This window comes from Euprymna scolopes, chromosome 45 (assembly GCF_053919585.1).
Source record: "Euprymna scolopes isolate OS-2025 chromosome 45, ASM5391958v1, whole genome shotgun sequence".
NCBI classification, from domain to species: domain Eukaryota; kingdom Metazoa; phylum Mollusca; class Cephalopoda; order Sepiida; family Sepiolidae; genus Euprymna; species Euprymna scolopes.
Genome location: NC_136526.1, coordinates 9251199 through 9276296, shown reverse-complemented (window position 1 = coordinate 9276296; position 25098 = coordinate 9251199). Strand labels below are relative to the sequence as shown.

The 25098-nt window shown below is 36.0% G+C and overlaps 1 protein-coding gene across 2 annotated transcripts in view; it reads left to right on the top strand.

Annotated features, from left to right (window-relative positions):
* LOC145269233 (merlin-like) overlaps positions 1-25098 on the top strand; it is an 87821-nt gene that overhangs the window by 2133 nt on the left and 60590 nt on the right. Inside the window, exons 1-3 of one of the 2 annotated variants that reach the window (XM_080124855.1) lie at positions 16981-17065; positions 19027-19155; positions 22040-22246. In XM_080124855.1, coding sequence (XP_079980981.1) covers positions 19057-19155; positions 22040-22246 — 306 coding nt within the window. In that variant the 5' untranslated portion in view covers positions 16981-17065; positions 19027-19056. Of the gene's footprint in view, positions 1-16980; positions 17066-19026; positions 19156-22039; positions 22247-25098 lie in introns of those variants that run through there. The other variant, XM_080124854.1, reaches the window with a different exon arrangement.

Below are 25098 nucleotides of genomic sequence, written 5' to 3'. Positions count from 1 at the left end.
AGTGTAGTATTGGCGAAAAATTAAAATTAGATGAAAAACAAGTAGTTTTCCAAATATTAAAACATGTAATTCTATATGTTATCACGGGTGGCCATTTTAAACATATTCTTACTAAATAAATACTTTTGCAGTTTTAATAAAATAGCTACAATAATATCACAGTCCTTGGCCTTTTGGCCAAGATCAAAGTGTAGTATCTCACAAATGAATTATTGTACCATTTTATTGTTATCTTTTTTGTTTTTACACGTCAATAAAAAATGTTTTAAAAATTGGGAGTTACTAGGACGTCCCCCAATATGAAAGGGTGAATGCGGTATTATGGTGAAAGAAGAAACTAGCTGGGAGAAACTTTTGACTTTGTTTAGTTCTGGAGTGACAAGGATGACCAACGACCCCCAAAATCCCCCCTTTTGAGTTGGCCATGTGCCTAAGTTTTTTGTTCATCGTTAATTTTGACTGTATTTTTTAACATGAATAAAAGATTTAATATCTCAAAGTGTAGTATCTGTTCTTCAGATGCTGCACTTCCATTTCTTGTTCTCTTTCGGTGGAGGAGAAATCCTTCACGATTGAGACAATTTTTATTTTTGTACCTTTTCTCCACGTTAAAAAACGACCCTGGTGTCTAACTCTGTCCCGTGGGGAGGCATAGTAAATAGGTACAATAATATCACAGTCCTTGGCTTTTTAGCCAAGATTTTAAAAATTGGGAGTTAAGTAGGACGTCCCCAAATATGAAAGGGTGAATGCGGTATTATGGTGAAAGAAGATACCAGCTGGGAGAAACTTCTGACTTTGTTTAGTTCTGGAGTGACAAGGATGACCAACGACCCCCAAAATCCCCCCTTTTGAGTTGGCCATGTGCCTAAGTTTTTTGTTCATCGTTAATTTTGACTGTATTTTTTAACATGAATAAAAGATTTAATATCTCAAAGTGTAGTATCTGTTCTTCAGATGCTGCACTTCCATTTCTTGTTCTCTTTCGGTGGAGGAGAAATCCTTCACGATTGAGACAATTTTTATTTTTGTACCTTTTTTCCACGTTAAAAAACGACCCTGGTGTCTAACTCTGTCCCGTGGGGAGGCATAGTAAATAGGTACAATAATATCACAGTCCTTGGCTTTTTAGCCAAGATTTTAAAAATTGGGAGTTAAGTAGGACGTCCCCAAATATGAAAGGGTGAATGCGGTATTATGGTGAAAGAAGATACCAGCTGGGAGAAACTTCTGACTTTGTTTAGTTCTGGAGTGACAAGGATGACCAACGACCCCCAAAATCCCCCCTTTTGAGTTGGCCATGTGCCTAAGTTTTTTGTTCATCGTTGATTTTGACTGTATTTTTTAACATGAATAAAAGATTTAATATCTCAAAGTGTAGTATCTGTTCTTCAGATGTGGCACTTCCATTTCTCGTTCTCTTTCAGTGGAGGAGAAATCCTTCACGACTGAGACAAATTTTATTTTTGTACCTTTACTCCACGTTAAAAAACGACCCTGGTGTCTAACTCTGTCTTGTGGGGAGGCATTGTAAATAGGTACAATATTAGAGCGTCTCCATTTACACTGAACATCCACTGAATGCCAACATCAATATCTTACATATGAATGAGTCCCCTGTGGAATTTCCACAGGTCCTGCTAGTTTTGATTATTACTATATTGCCATGTCTTAAAACAAAAAATCATTTTCATTTAATTAGTGTAGGTGAATTTTCTTTATTCTCATATTACATGCAAATTTAGCTCTCTCGCTCTCTAAGCTTTTTTTTCCTTATTCTGCGTGACATGGTAAGAGGTGTACCTTTCTCCAAACATTTTTTTTTTTTACATGAAGGTCACCACTTATCAAGGCCCAGAAGCCACTCGGCGATAAGGGTTATTTTTTGTACAGTAATCAATTGGATAGTGTTGCAGTATTCATTAGTATTGGAGATTTGATAAAGTGTCATTACTTGGGGGGGGGCGGTTCATCAAGAATTTGTTTACGTTGGACTTGAAGACATCCATGTTGAAGTCAGGAGGGAATCAAGCAAGCGGTAGAGAGTTCCACAGGCGTGTTCATGGAATCTACGTTTTGATTTAGGCACAGATAAAGAGTGGGGAAAAATTTTGACAGTGGTTTCAGCTAGACAGGTATTTATCGTGAAAGATTGGTGAGGGGGGGGGAGTAGAGATTAGAGCCCAGACGAGCACCTGCCATGGAAGTAACGATAAAACAAAGATAGGCTGGCAATGTCTCTTCTGTGGGAGAGAGGTTGCAGGGAAGAGAAAAGGACATCCCCCACTCAACCACAACGTCTATTTTGTACTCTGTCAAGGCAGGATAGACTGTTTCTAGCAGCTCCTGCCCAGATATGGCAGCAGTATTCCTTCCTTGGACGTACTTGGCTTTTATATAAATAGTAGCTATGGACTTAAGTGCAATACTTTATTTGTTATTTATTTGCTACTAGTGTGTGTGGGGAGGGGCGGTTTTCACCGGTTGTAAAATACGTTTAAATATGATATTTTGATTTGTCTAGATTTCATATATATTATTATAGAGTTGTGATTTTAAAAGTAAAAAAATTTAAAAAAAGTATTTGGGTGCCATCAGCTAGAATTGAAACCGAAAGTAAAACTGTAGCATTCAAAGCTGGTGACGTTACCACTCTACCAACGTGACACACATATGACCTGATTAAATAATAAATAAAGATGATTCTACAAACTATTTTTAACCGGCTAAAGATCCATAAAAGAGCAGTCCGTAAAAAATCCAATCATTTGAGGCTCTTAGTGCTGCTCTGCGACTTTAAGTTTCAGAAGAGATAGAGTTTGAGAATATGGAGACAGACAGACATATAGTCTTTTATATATTAGATTTTTTTTTTTTTTTAATTTACAATTTAAATTAAATGCTATTGGCATAAACTAAAATGAGTGTATAAAAATGTATAATTTAAGCAAATTTTGACCCCTTAAAAACTGTTTAAAATTGTTTCTTGTGAAAGTTTGGTGGGGGGGACCATAGATTGGAGCTCAGACGAGCACTTGCCATGAAAATACCGCTAAAGCAGAGACAGACTCGCAACATCTCTTCTGTGAGAAAGAGGTTGCAGGTAAAAGAAAAGGACATCCCCTACTAGGCTACAAAGTCTATTTTGAACTCTATCAAGGCAGGATAAGTATTTTGTCCAATTTATTTAAAAACCCATAAAAGAACGGTCCATAAAAAATCTCATCATTTTAGGCCCCTAGCACTGCTCTACAACTTTTAGTTTCGGAAGAGATAGTTTGATAATAGGGAGACAGACAGACATATATCCTTTTATATATTAGATTTAAATATTACTAGCATTTCAGTCCGGCGTTGCCCGGGTGTTTGGAGGTGTATGTTGAGCAAAAAAAAAAAAGAAAAGCGGTCAATTTTTTTAACTTTGACCCCTATTATGACCCCTTAACATTTATTGTTTGGGGCTCAAATCGAGTTATTAAGTTAGATCCATGTCCAAGGAACCTATATCTAAAATTTCAAATGTTTATACCCAAAATTGGCAGAGGATTTGGTTGAGTTCTCAAATGTCAAATCGTTGAACTTTGATCCCTTAACGGCCAAATTTCTGGCCGAAAACGGATAACAAAGATTTTCCCAAATCTCAGTACCCTGTATATCAAATTTCGAGTCTGTAGATTGACAGTTATTTCGTAGGGAAATGTATACAGACAGACAGACACATTCACTTTTATAGATATATAGATAGATTATTTATTTATTTTTTTTTAAAGAGAGTAGAAAAGATATTTGTGGATGCATTCTCTCTCGCTTCTCAGTCCTTATCTTTAAATCTTTAATGAATGAGCGATGTTTCTGACAAAGGGGGGAAAAATGCTGTATACCCAGTCAGCAATTTTGTGTTACCATGTCACTAATATGAGTGCTGGTGGTAAACTTTTTTCCGAGCTGAGGTTATCCGCCTGATAGTCAGGGACCTGAGTCGTGGAGTAACTCGCGAGGGAGCTGTCCTATCAGCAGGTGCAAAATACCGAGGCTGCTGCATTGTCGTTTGGTAAATGGAGTCTGAACCATGCAGTAGCTTCAGGTTCTCTTAACATTTATTGTTTGGGGCTCAAATCAAGTTATTAAGTTAGATCCATGTCCAAGGAACCTATATCTAAAATTTCAAATGTTGAAGGAAAACTAGACGTTCCGTATTATTGGGAACTGCTACAACTTTTCCTTTTCAATGAACTACGAAGTCTTCTTTTTTCACGAATTCTTTCCTCACTGTTCTCTTGCTACTTGTCGGGATCATGTCTACAGGGAACTATGTGGAGTTGAGCAGCGAGATGTCTGTTCGCGTTACATTAACGCATGCATGTTAGTACAGTTAGGGAAGCCAGAAACAGGGAAAGAATTCCTAAGTCTACCAGTCCGAGGCAAGAAACTATTAACTCTTGCTTTCCCTACTGCTGACCTCTTCCACAAACTAACTATGAAAAATTCCAACAAACAAATCAAGAGAAAACATCACAACTTCCAATATAGACTCTAATTGCTTTAAACATAATAGATGTTTTAAAACTAAAATTGCTTAAAGAACTGGTACTTATATGTGGTACAATGGGGAAAGAGGTGGCTGGTTACTTTTAATGCAACTAAAACAAAGCTTCTATCTTTACATCATCAATGCTCTGATCCCCATCTGGCATCAATTGAAATGAATGGCTCTCGTCATAGGGAGGCTTCATGTTTTGGCAAGCTTCTGGGCTTGACCTTTACTCCTAATCTAATTACTCATTTCTTGGCCTTCGGGACAAGATCAAAGTGTAGTATCTGTTCTTCAGATTCTGCACTTCTATTTCTTGTTCTCTTTCGGTGGAACACATATGTCAAATCCACTGTCAAGGTCGCTTGGGATCGTTCTATCAATCCAGTAAATATCTCACTGCTGATGCAATTCTCTATGTATATATAAGAGCCAGGTACGTCCAAGAATGGAGTACTGTTGCCACATCTGGGCAGGAGCTGCTAGAAAGGACTTGTCCTGCCTTGATAGGGTTCAAAATAGACTTTGTAGCCTAGTGTCCTTTCTCTTCCCTGCAACCTCTTTCTCACAGAAGCGATGTTGTGAGTCTGTCTCTGGTTTATCGTTATTTTCATGGCAAGTGCTCGTCTGAGCTCCAATCTATGGTCCCACCTTGCCAAACTTTCACAAGAAATACTCGTCTAACTGAAACCACTATCAATAATCCCCCCCCCACTCTTTATCTGTGCCTAAACCTAAACGTAGATTCGATGAACAAAGCTTCTTTATTAGAACTGCAATTTCAGATCAGGAGTAAAGGTCAAACCCAGAAGCTTGTCAAAACACGGGGCCTCACCCAGACGAGAGCCATCCATCCCAATTGATGCCAGATGGGGATCAGAGCGTTGATGAAGTAAGGATAGGAGTTTGGTTTTAGATGCATTAAAGGTAACCAGCCACGTCTTCCCCCACTGAACCACGCGCTCGAGATCAGAGGAGAGAGAATCAGAGAGAACTTTGTCATTTACAGCCTTTGATGTGTTGCCGTAGATGGTCGTGTCATCAGCATAGATGTCAACGAATGATTTAAGTATGTGTTTAGGGAGGTCATTGATGTAGATCAGGAAGAGAGTTGGGCCCAGGATTGTTCTCCTTTGGTTGGTCTAAATGGTGAGGATTATTTGCACAAACTTTTTGTTTTTAAGTTCCCCAAAGATAAAAATCACATGATGACAAGTCCGAGGAACGTGGTGGTCATAACCCTTTGCTTATTGTTCTCTCTTTCGTAAACATGTCATGAACTCGTGTCAGTGATCTGTGAGACGTGTGGCATGTAGCGCCATCTTGTTGGGAAAAAACTTGCATTTTCTCTTGTGGTGTCAGTTGGTCAATAAGAGAAAAATGAGAGCGTGGGCTACTTTTAAGTGGGCCATTCTGTGTTACTCAAAAAGCTGCAACCAGAACTCGCACCGATTCTTGTAAAGAATCGACGCATAAAGGAGAAATGCTTTCCAACACCTCGGAAAATCTCAATACCCAATATGTAAAAATAGTGGAGATTGGCTCTCTCTATCTTCGTACAGACTAATTAGTCTTCTGTGTGTCATGACTAGGGCTATGACAACAGCATATTCTTTTCATTGTTTTTACTCTCGAGTATATATCCGACACAGACACAATTAATCAACCAAGGATCACATCACTCTACATAAAAACATATAACATATCAATGGATATATGCCTGAGAATCAAAACAAGGGAAAGAATATGGTGTTATCCTAGCCCTAGTCATGAGTAAGTTCTCAAGAATTTAAGGTTTCCAAATAATCTGCAGTAAATTCACATAAATATGCTGCGATTGCTTAAAAATGCCATGTATTCATTAAAAGAAAAGAAGTTAGAGAACTCTAAGTTTAGTTGTAATGCATTTTATGTGCCAAAAACTGAAATCGAAATCTAGGATTGGTTAAAAATGAATATATTGCAATATTTCTTTGGTATTATTGTAGATTAATACCTTCTGTTACCCCTCCCCATCTGACCACCTCTCCAAAATATGTGATTCTACCTTTATAGAAAATTGCATGTGAACAACTTGAAAAACTTTAAAAGATAAACAAAAATTATTTTAGAATTTGATGTAAAATAATTTCCCATTTTGAATCATTCGAGCGCTTTAGGGCAGTTACCCCCACCCCCCTTTTTCCTATGATAGATAAATCCTGGGTGTCTTTTTTTTTTTTGTTTGTTTGTTTTCTAAAAGGCGATTATGCGTGGTTTTAAGAGGGTCTTTGTGCAATTATGAGAAGGTAGGGAGGTTGCCACTCTGACTTTGGGTTAATGATAATTATGTGTGAACATCCTGAAGACTTGATAGAAACAAAACAAAAACAATTTTAGAATTTAGAGTGGGGGTTGGTTTCACATAAATGTAAAATAATTCACCATTTCAAGACGATCCTAGCGTTTTAGGACAGTTGACCAATTTTTTTATGGGAGATTAATCATGAGCACTTTCTTTAAACGTTTTTTATGCTTTTTTTTTTAACGTTTATATGAGCTCACAGAGGAAGTTTGTTTAGTGGGGAGCTCTGCCACTTGTACTTAGTGTTATTGTTAAGGCTAAAGGTTTTAGGAGGAGGCTTGCCACTCATACCTAGGATTAGACATAGAATTAAGCGTTTTTTTTTTTTTTTTAAAAAGGGTGTTTGATACCCATTGTGAAACTTTACAAGAATTATGACAGACAAAAATAAATGTTATTTAAAAAAGTGACGTCCCTCTAACAGAAAACATGATGCTTGGAAAAATATCAAGTATTTAAATTCTATATAAAAAAAGAAACAAGTTTTGCTAAAACTGACAAATTGTTAAAAATTTTAAATTAATGTTATTTTGATTTTTAATTACATTTCATGTCTTTTCCTACCGTTTTTATTTTTTAACTGAGCACCTCCTACAAATATTTAAATATTATTTTTTTATTTTATTTTTAATAATCGAGTAGATTAGTTTCCATTCGATAATAATTCACTGAAAACATTTTTTTAAGGGACGAAAATTAGAAGTGTGTGTTACCGTTCGTACACGTGAACCAAAACAATCATATTTCACATTTTCACTTGTTAAAATATTTTAAAAATTTACTACTACCCAATTTTTAAAAATATTTGTATGGTTGATAACAAAATAGCTCTAACATGTAAGAATTTTTTTTACAACCAGATTTTCAATTAAAAAAAAAATCGATTTGAAATAACATTAAATAACAAAAACAAAACGTCTGTTTACGCAATGTTTCTGCTGCTGCTGCTACTATCACTACAGAAGTCTTGATTCAAATTCATAACGATTTTTTCGGATATTATGTTTTTAAATTGCTACGTACCACTAGAGAAAACACTGTCCAATCATCTTTTTAACGAATAAACATAGTAAAAAGATTTTTTTATTTAATAGTGAGTGTCCGAAGAAATTTTTTTTTCAAAATTTTCAATACTCATCATTTTGAAATCTTTTTTTTTTTTTTTAACACAAGAAAAAAATGAGTCGTCAAATGAATTTCGGACACTCAAAATTATTAAAAATGACATCTCTTTTGGCTAATTTCCAAATGTCATTAAAAAATTCTTCACAGAAACATGGTACGAACGTTTAGAAATCGGGGGGGGGGGTGTCGTTACAAAATCTTACCGAAAATGCCGTTTTATGATGTTTACATTTTTATCACTTTATTTGCTTAAAACTCTAAAAATATATAATTTACTACTTCATTTGAAAGTATATTCATTTCTGAACAAAACGGTGGTATTTTGAAGACTTAAAGTGCTTTGGTTTTTAAAATATGACTATTTTAGCAGAAACCTCTTGAAATCTGTGATTATCCAAAGTGTTTTAACGGCCATGTGTATTGCTAGTCAAAACAAAGCGGGTGATTCTTCCAATGTTTGTTAACTCTGGCTTTGGAGCTATTGAGTGACTCTGCAGATGCCAATTCTTCCAGCAGCTGGTTCCACATGTTCACCACATGTTCAGAGAAGAAGTGTGCTCAAACAGACCCCGTTGCCCCCCTTCCGATGTCTCTGCTAATACAAAGACAAGGAATGCCCAGGGTACTACAATCTTGTTTCAAAGGAACTACCTTGAGACAGTCCACGTTGTGTTCCCCACATGGATATTTATAAGACTTGGATGGCATCCCCTTCCAGAGTTGGAAGATCAAGTTGCTTCAGTTGCTCATCGTAGGACGGATCATGCAGATCTGGGTCCAATTTCGTAGCGTCCTTCTGTAGTGCTTCTATGATTCCAATGTGATGCCTATATCGCGGTGACCATGCTGATGAGACGTAAGGTCTATTCCGCAAGAGGTCCAGCTATGGAATATCAGCAAATCTCTTTTCAACTATCAAGTAGTCATTGATGGGCAGAAGTCTGGAGTTCAAAGTCTCAACGCTGGTGTGACTCCAAGATCCATCTTGAGCCCATGTTTCTTCATATCATTGGTGAGCGAAGCAATACAATATACGGTGATAAGGAATACCGGCTATACACCCAAGATTAGTCTTTCAATACACATCATCTCTAGATTTGTAGTCAAACAAAGCGGGTGATTCTTCCAATGTTTGCTGGTCTGGAACAATCTTGAGACAGTCCACATTATGTTCCCTATGCAGATATTTGAAGACTTGGATAGCATCCTCTCTCATTCAATGCAACACCAGAGTTGGAAGGTCCAGTTGCTCCTCGTAGAACAGATCATGCAGATTTAGGACCAATTTTGTAGCGCTCCTCTGAAGCGCTTCTATGATTCTAATGCTTGTCATGAGTGAGTTAGAGAAATTTTCAACTTCCTCAGCAAAAACAACCTACTCAGTGACGAGCAATATGGATTCCGTCCTGCACAATCTACCTCTGATATATTGACTCCAATTTCACATAAAGCTGATGAATCTATCAACGCGTGTTTCCTCCCAAGAGCAATAGTTCTCAACATAGCAAAGACCTTTGATGGGGTATGGCGTAAATACAATATACAATAAACCGTTAGAAGGAACACAGGCCTATACACCCGAGATTACAGTCTCTCAATACACATCATCTCTAGATTTGCAGTCAAACAAAGCGGGTGATTCCTTCAATGTTTGTCTGGTCTGGCTTTGAATCTATTGAATGGCTCTGCAAATGCCACTTCTTCCAGCAGCTGATTTCACACGTTCACCACACGTTGGGAGAAGAAGTGTGGTCGAACAAACCCACCTGCCCCTTTTCCGAAGTTGCTGCTTATCCAAACACAAGGAATGACCACGGGTCCTGGAATCTTGTTTCAAAGGAACCATCTTGAAACGGTCCACATCGCTATCCCCACGCAGATATTTGAAGACTCGGATGGCATCCCCTCTCATTCAACGGAACACCAAAGTTGAATGATCCAGTTAATTATGTAGTAGAACTGACATCTATTCAATGTAGCCACCTTCAGCCTCAATCACTGCCTTGATATGGGCCTGGAACTGGGAGCATGCCCTTTTCACAAGCGCTGACAGGAGCTCGGCAGATGGCGGCGATCAGGTTGGCTTTGGTGTTGTGGGAGGTCATGTTGGTGATGTTCTTGACGTATGACCAAACGAAGTAGTCCGGCCGGCTCAGGTCAGGGTATGAGGGTGGGGGGCAGTGAGAGAAAGGTACAAAAAGCCAAAGGCCAGGTTTCTTTACACTTGTGGGCTGGTGCCTTGTCCTGGTGCCACACCCAAGGTCTTCTAGCGGTCACCTGATTGCATCAGGGGATCACCACACTCTTCAGCACATCCAGGTACATTTTCAAGCCGACTTTGAAGATGCGAGGTGGCCGGAAACTTCTGATGAGCTGTGCCCTCAAACGTTGAACCGCCCGGATTTGCATTTTCAGGATGCTGGCAATGGTCCTGTTGTCATAAATTGGTTTGGTAAAGAACATGAGTTGTACAGCGGCGCATCTCCAATCTTGCTCGTTGAACATTGTGTCGCTTTCAGACACGATAGAAGGCTCTTATCGCTCTTGGGATTTGTACACAACTGGCCAGCTAGTAGATGGTCTCCAACAAAAGAAGATTGGTTTTCATCAAATGGAAATGGAATCATGTCATCTTTTTTATTGTTCCACCCTGTATGTAACAAACATATTTGTGAGTGATTATTCAAAGATGTGACCCGGTTGTGTTGGTCTTTTTTTTTTTTTCTAGTTCTCATGTGACACTTGGCACTACTTGTTTTTTGAACTGAATAAACGCTTTAAAATACGTTAAAACACTAAAAAAAACTTATCCAGCTAGGTAGAAGAATAACTTGCCGTTTAATAACATGTTATATAGTTGTTTTTTTGACCACTTTTGGTTTTGTTGGCTATAGTAAAAAATGCCCATCTGATTTTTTTTTTTTTTTTTTTTTTTTTTTTTACAAAAGGGTTACCACATATCAAGGTCCAGAGGCCACTCGAGGATAAGGGTTAATGTGTGTATTAAACTCATTGGTACAGTCGTAGTAATTGTTAGTAGAGGAAATTTGGTATAGTCAGATTATTTATGAGCATGGTTCAATAAGAACTTGTTTACATTGGACTTGAAGACGAAAATATTGTAGTCAGCTGGAAAGCAGACCAGTGTTCTACAGACGGACAGTTCTAGGAAAGAAGCTTTATTGATGTAATCCATGTATAGGTTTAGGCACCGATGCAGGGGGGAGGGGAATTTATTGATATTGGGTTTTGTGAAATGTTTGCAAGGGCAAAAAATGGTGGACTCGGAATTGAAGTTGAATTTCATTTCTGTTCATCCGTTCACTCTTTTCTGTTTTTTTTTTTTTTTTTTTTTTTTTTAATTTTGCACAAACATTAATCATGGTGAAAGTAAATTTTTGCCAGAATGGATTTTCCGGGATAACTCTGGTTACCCCCCCCCTCTCCCAAGGGGGCTTGATAGGCGTAAAATTTCCCCCAAATCGTTTTATGCTTGTTTGCACTTTTTTCAATAACCATGCTTTGGATTTTTTTTTGAAAACTTTGCACAAACATTAGTCATGGTGAGAGTAAGTTTTTGTTACTTTATTTCTAAATTGCTGCATTTCATGCGTCTCTTAACCTGCTTTCACTTTTCTTTCCTCCTCCTAGTCTAATTGTCCAACCACAACTAAGATTTAAAAAAAAAGGTACTTTTACAAAGCCACATATTGAGAACCCAATAAGGACTATATTTCAACAATACTGGTTGTAGATTTCTGTTGTGTTGTGAGAATTTTCTTTTTTTTTTTTTTTTTTTACAAGGAAATCACCACATATCAAGGCCCGGAGGCCACTCGAGAATAAGGTTTAAAGAGTGTACATTGGTCAAAAGGACAATATAGTAATCGTTAGAAGTGTAAATTTGGTAAATTGGATTACTTAAGGGGAACAGCTCATCAAGAACTTGTTTACATTGGACTTGAAGATGGCCATATTGTAGTCAGCTGGAAAGCAGGTAAACGAAAGAGAGTTCCACAGGTGTGCAGTTCTAAGTAAGAAGCTCTGTTCATGGAACCTACGTTTAGGTTTAGGCACAGATAAAGAGTGGGGGAAATTATTGATAGTGGTTTCAGATAGACGAGTGTTTCTCGTGAATGTTCGAAGTGAGTGTATATCGCATCGGGACCAATATGTTATGCAGTGGGAGGATGTAGCCTCGTATATTTAATGTTCATGTAATCAAATGTACATAATCAAGTGTGTATATATTGAACTTTTCTTAATTTCTATAGACACACGACAGTCTATGAAATTCTTTATTTGGCCATTCAACTCTGGTGTTCTAGCTTCCTTACCCCTTCTATACTTTTCATCATCCCTCACAGACTCCCTGCCTTCTCTTGAATCCCTTGTCATTCAACCACTGATGCTCGAGTCATACAAGATAGTCCAAAAGCAGTCTAAAGAATTCCATACGTTTTTGTTGCATTATTTCCAAGTATAAAATAGAATTTTATTGCATATTGTTCTTCTAAAGTGTTCGCACGCCCAGATTATATTTTTTAAAGTCACTAGCTGTTATAATCCGACTTTAGTAGGATGTATTCCAATTTCTTGCTGTAGCTGTTCAGTTGAACCTGAAATCATAAAAATTGGTCAGTCATCTCATGATACTGAATTTTCAAGACTCTACGACAATTTAAAATGTCTGTACAAAATTCACCAGCTGTGACAATCAGTTTTTAGTAGGGTGTATTCCAATTCCTGTTGTAGCTGTTCATTTGAACCTGAAATCATGAAAATTGGTCCGTCATCTCGTAAGATGTATAGCAATAACATACTGACGTTTCACGAGTCTACAACAATTGGAGACTTATTGAAGGCGACTCGTATATATTTCATTTTTCGGATGTTAACTACACTGAGTTATGCACATATATTTTGAGGGTTTTATATAAACGAGTGTATACGGCACCAGGACCAATGTGTTACCTAATGGAAAGGTGTAACAGTGTATATTCAATATTCATGTAATCGTATATCTATATATCTAAAAGTGAAAATGTATGTATGTATGTATGTCTGTGTGTATGTTTGTATGTCTGTTAAAAACTTTCGACAGACTGAACAAAAATTGACAAACTTGGTCTCATATGAAAGCCCCATCCTTCGCCCGACAAATATCGAAAAATTGGCCAAAAACGTTAGTTTTTTCTACAGGGGAAGGGGGGGTCAGCAAAAACCGTCCTCTCGTGACGAGATCGGTTGTACGCATGCGTTAGACGATGTCATAACCTGATTTAGTTTAAATATTTGAAGAACTGAAATAATTTCATGTATGTTGTGTTAGCTCAGTTGGTTGGGTCATTATCTAAAGGTTTTGGGTTCGAATTGTGGTGTGAGATGTCTTTCTTTTTTTTTTTTTTTCGATTTTGTTTTTAAATTTTAATATTGAAGCAGGGTTATTTAAGCCATTTTTCACGTAACGTTCGTTTTTCTGTTTTTTTTTGTTTTTTTTTACTTCGCTTATTCTTAGGTTTTCATTAACACCCCCACCCCCACACACCCAAAAACACCCGGGTACCCAGCGATTTTAAAAATTTTAATATTGAAACAGGCTTATTTTAACCATTTTTAACGTGTTTTTCTTTTTTTCTTTTTCAGAAGTTTTAACGTTTGTTTTTTTGTTTTCTTTTTTGTTTTTGTTTTTCAGATTTTTACATTTAACATCGTTCGTTTGCCTTATGTTTTAATTACCCCCCACCACTTTATTTTTCAGATAAGTTTTAATGTTCGTTTTTCGGTTTTCACTTCGCTTATACTTAGGTTTTCATTGACCCCCCCCCCCCCACACACACCCATCCGACCACACACACCTCCAAACACTCGGGCAACGCCGTGTACCCACCCTGCCTAGTCTATAATATAAATCTCACCTGTCTGTTTAAATGTATGTATGTTTGTATGTCTGCCTAAAACTTTTGACAGAGACGACAAATTTTTCACGAGATTGGTATCATTTTTAAGTCGACCCTTCGGACAACAAATGTCGAAAAATTGGCCAAAAACATTCATTTCTTCATCTTCAACTGGACGCTTTTTACAGGAAGAGGTTGTTTTTTTTTTGTTTTTTTAGCGCCGATATTTTCAAAAGTCATATTTTTTCGATTGACTAGCCTTAATTCAAACCTACATCACTTCTGGTTTGGTGATGGGCGCAACAGCAAACATCACGTTTTTTTTTTGTTTTTTTTTTTTGCCATTCTTTTCCTGCTTTGCAGTATGAGTATGCCGACTAGTATTTTTTTTTTTTTTTTTCTTTTTGGCTCAACACACACCTCCAAACACCTGGGCAACGCCGGGCACCCAGGCTAGTCTATAATGAAGTTCATATTTCTTGCTATTTCTCTTCTAGTTGTTTGCGTGTGTGTGTGTATATATATATGTATGTGTGTGTGTGTATATATATATGTGTGTGTGTATGTGTGGATGCTTTTTAACACCTCTCTCCACCGAAGCTGCCTACTGTAGTTTTGTTTACCCCGCCCGGGGTGGAGTCTTTACAAACACCTCTCCACAGCCGGGTAACGCTGTGTACCCTTGCTAATCACTTATGAAGGCCTAAAAGCCACTTGAGGATAAGGGTTAATGAACGTAAGATGGTAGTGTAGCAATCATTAATGGTGTAGATTACGTAGAATTTGATTATTTATATGGAAGGCTCAAAAAGGACTCGAGCAGACATATACTCCCCCCCCCCCAAATAAAAGGGGCATAATGCCTGCGAGGATGGTCCCATAGTATCAGAATAAATACTTTTTTTTAAAAAAATTTTTTTTTTATTACATTTTCACCCCAAACAAGGCGCATTGCCACTTTGGTGTAGGGGGCTACTATCAGGGGCAGCAACTACTGGGGCACTATGTTGGGATTTGGGCAGCAAGATGTCGGTTCACGTTGCACTTGAACTTCTGCATGTCAGTACAGTTAGGGAAGCAGGGACCTGGAATGGAATTCCAGAGTCTAGCGGTTCTGGGGAAGAAACTACTGGAGTAGAAAGATCTTTTAGATCTAGGGATATCTACTCTGTGGGGGTGGGATTTAGCTGCCTGTCGGGTTTGTCTATGTCGTGGGAGCACAAGTGTCTGCAGTTCGTCAGAGCATTCACCATTAAAATACTTGTAGAACAGGCAGAGCGATGCAATGTTTCGTCGATGGGGCAGAGGCTGAAGCTTAGATGCCAGTTCAGGGCCTATCAGATTGGCGACTCTCTTTTGAACCTTGTCTAGGAGTGAGAGACTAGTAGCAGATGCACCAGCCCAAATGTGATAACAATACTCCATACATCGGCGAATGGTGGCCTTATAGAGGTACAGGATACTTTCAGGTGTCAGTAGTTTTCTAGCACGGTAGAGAGAGCCTACCTTTTACGCAGCGGCCCTGGCAATGTTTTCAATATAATTGTTCCAACTCATTGAACAGTGAAAGATAGTACATTTGTCTGAAAAAAAATTTTCAACTACCGTGGAATTTCCACAGGTTCTGCTAGTTAACGATTATTACGCTGCTATCTTACCTGCATTAAGTGTTTTTTCTTTTTTTTTTACTCATGGTCACCCCTTACAAAGCATATCGCCACTTGGACGTAAGGGGCTACTATTTGGGGCCATGTCTAGGAAAGATTAACAAGATATTTGTTTATGTTACATTTAAACTTCTGCATATCAGTACAGCCAGGGAAGCAGGCAGCAGGAAGGGAATTCCAAAGTCTAGCTGTTTCGAAGGAAGAAACTATTAGAATAAAAAGCTTTCTGGCATTTAGGGACACCAACAGTGAAGGGAGTGAGATCTTATTGCTAAGCAGGTTTGTCGGGGATATGTACGTCGAGGGGGTACAAGTGAAACGAGTTCATCAGAACACATTCCATTAAAATATTTGTAAAACAGGCACAGTGATGCAAGATTGCAGTGATGAGACAGAGGCTGGAGCTTAGTTGATAAATTGTTATTTGTAAGAGGATTATAGTAGTAGATGTGTGAGTATTTTTGAGCGTGTGGTACAGTGGGGGAAGACGTGGCTGGTTACCTTTTAATGCATCTAAAACCAAACTCCTATCTTTACATCATCAACGCTCTGATCCCCATCTGGCATCAATTGAAATGGATGGCCCTCGTCTAGGAGAAGCCCCATGTTTTGACAAGCTTCTGGCTTGACCTTTATTCCTGATCTGAAATGTACATCAAGTCTGTTGCCAATGTCGCTGGAAAGATGGTGGGATCCTTCTACTGCCCCAGAAGATATCTCACTACTGATGCAATTCTCTATCTATATAAAAGCTAAGTATGTCCAAGGATGGAATACTGCTGCCATATCTGGGCAGGAGCTGCTAAAAACAGCCTATCCTTCCTTGACAGAGTACAAAATAGACTTCGTGGTTTAGTGGGGGATGCCCTTTTCTCTTTCCTGCAACCTCTCTACCACAGAAGAGTTGTTGCCAGCCTATCTTTGTTTTATCATTACTTCCATGACAAGTGCTCGTCTGAGCTCCAATCTCTGGTCCCCCCCTCGCCAATCTTTTACGAAAAACACCCGTCTAGCTGAAACCACTGTCAAAAATTTTCCCTACTCTCTTAGAACTGCATGCCTGTGTGGAACTCTGTTCTGTTTGCCTGCTTCCCACCTGACTACAACCTGGATGTGTTCAAGTCCAACATAAACAAATTTCTGATGAACCGCCTTAAGTAGACACTTTATTAAATCTCCACACTAACGTACATGCAATAACCCTTATCCTTGAGTGGCTTCCGGGCCTTGATAAGTGGTGATTATCTTGTAAAAAAAAAAAATCTAATAATTTTTTTTTTGTCTGCCGACTTTCCATCTCTGAAATGCGGATGAAGAGTTGGATTCAAGAGTCGGCAATCTTTAAAATAATTTACGTAAAATGCTTGAAAATAAACAAATCTGACCAATCCTTCCTTTCTAATCTTTTGAAGTATTTTAAGTAGATATTTGCATTCTTTGAGATGGGCTTCTTAATTTAGGATGAGAAAGCAACAACTTTTCTCTTTTGAAATGGAATGTATGTATTCATACTTTTTTTTTTTTTTTTTTTTTTTAACCATAATTTGGTTCTATGGGACGAAACTATGTGAAAATTTGCGGGCTTTTTGAAGATTATAATACTATTCTATGGTTAAAATTTTATGACAATTGATAAAAAAGAACCTATATTTTGAAACCACTAAAATATGCCCAAATTTGCCTACACTTGTATATATAGTTTTATGGCAAGTCAGCTTTAATTTTACTTGGGTCCTTTTGTTTTTGCTTGGTTGTCTCCCCTGTGGCCTTCTCAGGCTACTAATATATATATATATATATAATTATTTTTTTACTATAATAATTATTAAATACCTACAGACACTAGTGTTTCATCCTTTCGGGAATCTTCAGTGCAGGGTGTCACGATTAATATATATATATATATATATATATATATATATATATATATATATATATATATATATATATACACACACACAGAAGCAGCTTATCCTGTCTTGACAGAGTTCAAAATAGACTTAGTAGCTTATTGGAGGATGCCCTTTTCTCTTCCCTGCAACCTCTTTCCCACAGAAGAGACGTTGCCAGCCTGTCTCTGCTTTATTGTTATTTTTATGGCAAGTGCTCGCCTGAGCTCCAATTTATAGTCCCCACCTCGCCAAACTTTCACGAGAAACACTCGTCTACCTGAAACCACTGTCAATAATTTTTCACACTCTTTAACTGTGTATAAACCTAAACGTAGATTCCATGAACAAAGCTTCTTTCTTAGAACTGCACGCCTATGGAACTCTCTTCCGTTTGCCTGTTTCCCACCTGACTACAACTTGGATGTCTTCAAGTCCAACATAAACAAATTCCTGATGAATCGCCCGCTTAAGTAAGACACTTTATCAAATCTCCAATGCTAACGATTACTACAATACTATCCCATTGATTACTGTGCCGCAATAACCCTTATCCCCGAGTAGCTTCCGGGCCTTGATAAGTGGTGACCTCCATGTAAAAAAAAAAAAAAAAAAAGTGTTAAAAAAATATATAAATCTACACATTTTTTAAAACTCTCCAACTCACTTACCCATGTCTCTCCTTTCAACTAAGTTTGAGAAAACCCGCTCATCTCTTCCATAAAAATATTCATCAATATTAATTATATACATATTTATATATATATATATATATATATATATACTAGCTGGACGCCCGGTGTTGCCCGGTCATACAATATGCTTGAACATGTTATAAGTTATGCAGATTGCATATATATTATTATAGAATCAATCTTTTATTGAATATTATTTATCATGAGGAATAATTTGCCAAGCAGACTAATTCGCAAAGAAGTTTTTAAAAATAATAATGATAATGGCGTTCCATCATATTTTGTCTGTGTTTACAATATGTCACGTCGGCTGATATTTACATTTGACAATGGATGTCCTGGAAAAGTCACTTCCGATTAATGTGTAGTTTTAAAATATGCAAACAAAGTAATAATTTTAAATGGTACACCTTTTTTTATTGTAAATTGAAGTCCTGAATAAGAAAATTTAAAATAAAATGGTGAGATACACCCAGACTTGAACACGGGATCGTTTGATCTGTAGTCGAATGCTCTACCGCTAGGCTGTATCTCCAGATTATAATAAATCTTTTTTTTAAGAATTTGCTGCAATTTTATTATCTCCCTTGGCTGGTGTAACGTAAAATATTCCCCGGTAAAAATTATTAATTTTTACATATAGGAGAGAAAAAGCGATGTTTTCATTTTTCAATACTTATCAGATGAATTTCTGTGCAAAACCTATCTTAGAACACTGCCAGACATATAAATTAGCTTTGCGTGAAATTTGCAAAAGATAAGCTCAGCCGTTTTGGAACCTATAAGGAAGGAACACACACACACACACACTGACCTTTATATAATAGTAGAGATATTGATTATTTCTTTCCATTTCTTTTCTTTTTTCTTTCCAGCCCAGAACAACTGGAAAAGAACTTTTCGAAATGGTGTGCCGTACCATTGGCCTTCGTGAATCTTGGTATTTTGGTCTTCAATACGTCGATGCCAAAGGTTATGTCGCTTGGCTCAAGTTTGATAAGCGAGTAAGTTCAGTTCATCACTTCTTATCTCCCTTGAATTTTACGGGTTTTTTTTTTTTTTTTTCTCTACTGATGTATCATTTATCCGTCTATAAAAGCATACATTATTTTTATTAACAAATTTGTTTAATTTAAAAAAAAAAAAATTAATTAGTTTCAATGTGAAGACTGGTTAAAATGTTTTTTGACTCCTAATGGGAGTATGACACCAATGATTTCGACGATCATTTTTATAACCACAAGTTATAATAACCAACCAATGAGAAGCTTCCAAAGTTACCATAAAAATTGTCGAATTTTGGATTCAATCAATTTGCCATTGTCTCCGTTACGAACCTGCATTTGATTCTTTGCCACCAGGAACTACTTAACACTCAGGATCGGAACTGCACTGAATCTTCGCAGCCATCTTTGTTATTAGAAATTACTTAACACTCAGGATCGGAACTGCACTGAATCTTCGCAGCCATCTTTGTTACTAGGAATTACTTAACACTCAGGATCGGAACTGCACTGAATCTTCGTCGCCATCTTTGTTACTAGGAATTACTTAACACTCAGGATCGGAACTGCACTGAATCTTCGTCGCCATCTTTGTTACTAGAAATTACTTAACACTCAGGATCGGAACTGCACTGAATCTTCGTCGCCATCTTTGTTACTAGGAATTACTTAACACTCAGGATCGGAACTGCACTGAATCTTCGCTGCCATCTTTGTTCAACATAATGTCTCAACACTTAACAAGACTTATTTTGTCCGTCTATAAAAGTATACATTATTTTTATTAACAAATTTGTTTAGCTTAGTGGGGATGCCCTTTTATCTTCCCTGCAACTTCTTTCCCACAGAAGGGACGTTGCGAACCTGTCTTTGTTTTATCGTTATTTCCATGAAAAATGCTTGTCTGAGCTCCAATCTCTGTTCTCCCCTCACCAATCTTTCACGATAAACACCCGTCTAGCTGGAACCACTGTCAATAATTTTCTCCACTTTTTGACTGTGCCTAAATCAAAACGTAGATTCCATGAGCAAAGCTTCTTTCTTAGACCTGCATGCCTGTGGAACTCTGTTCTATTTGCCTGCTTCCCAGCTGACTACAACTTGGTTGTCTTCAAGTCCAACATAAACAAATTCTTGATGAACCGCCCCCGTAAGTAATCCAATCTACTAAATTTCTGTAAGTAACGATTCCTACGATATTATCCCATCGATTACTGTACACTCAATAACCCTTATCTTCGAGTGCCCTCCGGGCCTTGATAAGTGGTGCCTCCTATGTAAAGAAAAAAAAAAAGAAGATAAATTTTTTGCTTATAAACTTCGGTTTCACGTCTTGATTATATATTTAGCTGCTTGAATTGTCAATAAAAGAAAAAACTTTAATGGATTTAAATCTTTTTGCAAACGGATTTTTCTACAAACTTGGATTACACATATTTGGATTACTGCACACATCTTGGATTTTAATTTGAGTCTGCGTGTCAACAGCATAATTCCTTACGTTTATTTATTTATTAGTTTTTTTATTTTTGTATTTATAACATTTTAACCCCAAACAAGACACATTAAGAATCGATTATATAATGGTATAAATTGAATTTAAAAACAAAAAAAATTAATACTGCAATATTTCAAGTTATCAATTTATTATATTTTTTACTAAAATATCTTGTCCTTTTCTTTTCCAGTTTTAACAACTAGTCCTTTACTTTTCCATGTTTAAGCTTAACCATATTACTTTTCATGCTCGCGTTTTTCTATTGTAATCCATGATTTTTCCAGGCTTCCAGTAAATTCACTTGTTCTTTGTTTAATTTCGATCTTATTTTTTTGCCCCTATAAACACATATGTAATAACAATGTATGGCACTCGTCTGCTTTCAATAAAATACCCCCAATTATCTCCCTTTCATTCTTGTTACTTCTCTTTTCGAATTAGTAGCAATAGTAGTCGCTGAAGCGACGTGGTTGCTATGGAAACCAGTCATAAAAAACGTCGCTCACCTCCTTACATATTTTTATGGTTTTGTACACCAGTAAATTCACCATAACCTTTTTACTGAATGAAAATTAAAATTTTTATTCACAATATAGCTGAGAAGGTGATCTATAAACTGTAATAATTGTTTGAAATTTGGTTGAAAAAATGAGTGAGCGGTGAAGCTTTAAAGCAGTTCTAAATGACTAAAACTGCCACATAACCATATATTCAAACATGGACATACAGAAAAAGTGCACACGCATACATACATTTTCGCTTTTATATATATATACTAGCGAGGGGTACCCGGCGTTGCCCGGGTGTTTGTAGGTGTGTGTGAAAAAAAAAACAGGTGCCCATGAAAAAAAAAAACGAAGCTTTTACGACGCGCAGTTGGAAAATTGTAAAGTGTGAAAAAAAAAACAGGTGCACGTTTTTGATTGACGTGACGGCGATAGGTATTCAGCAGTTAGAATTTTGTGCGGGACAGTTTCTAATGAGGTCAATAAATCGGTTTGTTTGTTTTCAAAAACCCGCTCCCCTGTCTGATATGACAAAGTCGACAAACGTTCACTGGCTCTGGGCCTGTTATTAGAGTCGAGTTTCGTTTTTTGTTTATACCGAAAACCGAATGTAACGCGTGCCGATGTGGGAAATGTGGAATAATTAGCGTTTGAAAGTCAATAAAATTAAATAGACAGGCGAGCTCCGTGGTTAAGTGTGAGATATTGCAATTTATAGATGATATAAAAAGTTTTAAGAAGTTGTGAAGCGAGCGAGCGCTTCTCTGAAAGAAGCCTTTTGTGGACATCGAGGAAAAGCGTACATACATACATACATACATACATTTTCGCTTTTATATATGTAGATATATATATATATATTTTTTTTTCTTTTCGACAGGTAATGAATCAAGATGTGTCGAAAGATAATCCGATTCAATTTCTCTTTCTCGCCAAACTTTATCCAGCTGACGTTGCTGAAGAACTTATCCAAGAAATAACGCAACACCTTTTTTTTCTGCAAGTCAAACAATCGATTCTCAACATGGATATTTATTGTCCCCCTGAGGCTTCTGTCTTGTTGGCTTCTTATGCAGTTCAAGCTAAGGTAAATTTGGCACTTCTGCATTACACAGATGGCGCCTTTTTTTTTTTTTTTTTTGTGTGTGCTTCACTAAAATGTCGCCAGGTCGTGCTTCTCTCCATTCAAACATTCAAATTGTTTATTAATTTAAAAATTAAAACTGTAATATATTGTTGACCCTTCAACAGGTACCACAAAAAACTTAAAACTATATTTTGTTATAGTGACAATTTTACTTTAATTCAAAAAAAAATTCAATGTTGCTTAAATTAAAAAAAAAAAAAAAATGCAATTTTACTTCAATTAAAAAATATTTTTGGGAAAAAATCCAATGTTGCTTTAATTCAAAAATTGTTATTAGAATTATATTTTCTTGCGCAGGCTTTTCGATAAATGTTTTTACGATTATATTTTGATACATTTTTATGCAATAAATGTTTTGGTTTTCAAGTAATTTTCGTGTTTGAGAGAAAAAAAAATCGTGTTTGTTATTTATTTGCTGTGTTATTTGATTAAGAAGAAATTGGAGTTATCGTTCCCTAACAATGGCACCGTCCGTATAATGCAGAAGTGCTGTAAATTCTTATATACAGGGGATATCTTTATTTGGTTATAGTCAGTTAACATACTTCCTAACTTCCAGCATATTGCTACCGGAAGTGGTGACAAGGCAAATGAGTTTTTTTTTTTTTTTTTTTACATAGGGTCACCACTTATCAAGGCCGATAGGCCACTCAAGGATAAGGATTAAAGAGTGTACAGTAGTCAAAAGGACAATATAGTAATCGATAGTAATGGAAGTTCGGTAAATTTGTTAACTTAAGTGGAACGGCTCATCAGAAACTTGTTCACGTTGGACTTGAAGACAACCATATTATAGACAGCTGGAAAGCTAGAAAACGGAAGACAATTCCACAAGCGTGCAGTTCTAAGAAAGAAGCTTTGATCATGGAATCTATGCTTAGGTTTAGGCACGGATAAAGAGTGGGGGGAATTATTGATAGTGTTTTCAGCTAGTCGAGTGTTTCTTGTGAAAGTTTGGCGAGGAGGGACCATAGATTGAAGCTCAGTCGAACACTTTCCATGAAAATAACGATAAAGCAGAGACAAACTCTTCCTTCACTTTTATTGTTTTTCAGTATTTTTATTATAAAACGATTTATTGAAATAAAATATAAGAAAAGGACATTATTTAAAAACTATACAATAAAAATTAACAAAATTATACAGATAAAATGGTACTCGTACAGTTTAATCAAGACATTAAAAAATGACAATATCGTAAAAAAGTTATATTGTATGTATCCGTTTTGACATGAAGATCTCCGGAAAAAAAAAAAAAAATTCACTTAATTTGATTGAGTAGTTTTTTTTTTTTTTTTTTTTTTTTTTTTCGTTTTTATGAGAGCACGTTGAAGGCAGACATCTTGGATTTGTTTAAAATTTTTGTTTGAATTTTAGAAACGACACGGGAGATAACTCCATGTAAAGCGCCGACACTCCCTCCCTATTCTTCCTAAAAATCGGTACATGTACAGTTTAGTCAAGACATTAAAAAATGAAAATATCGAAAAAAGTTTAAATTGTATGTATCCGTTATGGAACGAAGTTCTCTGAAAAAAAATTTCACTTAATTTCATCAAGTAGTTTATTTTTTTTTTTTACAGTGGAAAAACACGTTTTTATGAGGGCGCGTTGAAGGCGGCCATCTTAGATTTTAAAAAAAAATGTGTTTGAATTTTAGAAATGAGAAAGGGAGATAACTCCAGTTAAAGCGCTGACACCCCTCCCCATCTCTAATATTAGCTTTTCTTCCTAAAAATCGAACATTTTGCTCGCTATCATAAAAAATTGTTTTTTCGCTGTAAAAAAAAAAAGACTACTTGATGAAATTAAGTGAAATTTTTTTTTCAGAGAACTTCGTTCCATAACGGATACGTACAATTTAAACTTTTTTCGATATTTTTATTTTTTAATGTCTTGACTAAACTGTACAAGTACCTAAAAATCGAACCTTTTGCTCGGTATCATAACAAATTGTTTTTTCTCTGTAAAATAAAAACTACTTGATGAAATTAAGTGAAATTTTTTTTCGGAGAACTTCATTCCATAACAGATATGTACAATGTAACTTTTTTTCCGATAGTTTCATTTTTTAATGTCTTGATTAAACTGTACAAGTACTGCTAAAAATAACACAATTAGTCTTTATTTGCATTCTTAATAACAAAATTAAAAAATATAAGTTTTTTATTTTATTTGAAATTTTATCAGTAATATATGTTTATGAAATTATGAAAATAAGTTTTTATTTTAATTTTAAAAATACATCTTTATTTGAATTCATATATAATATGTTTATCAAAGTATAAAAAATAAAATTATCAAAATAACAAAATTTAAACGTAATAAAAAACATATCCAATACATAATATTCCTAAAATATTTTTAAGATTAAAAAAAAATGTTTTCAATAATTTAAAAAAAAAAAAAATGAAACTAATTTTAATAATAATAAGTAATTCAAAAACATCAAAAAATAAATCCAATACATATTTCTAAAATAGTTTAAAAAGACTTTAAAAGTGTTTTCAATAATTCTTTAAAAAAAAAAAGATAAAAATTTCAATAATTATTCATTAAAATATAAAAAACTTTCGAATGATTATTAAATCAAAAAAGAACGACCGGAAAAACTTCATAAAAAGAAGTACATGCATAAGGGAGATATAGGCAGAGAAAAAAAAAAACAAAAGAACTGATTCGCCTTCTCACCACTTCGTGTAGCGCTACGCCAGAAGTTAGAGAGTACGTTAACTGACTATAATCCTTTATTTAATTTAGGGGTACGTTTCCTTGGATATCATTTTGAAATT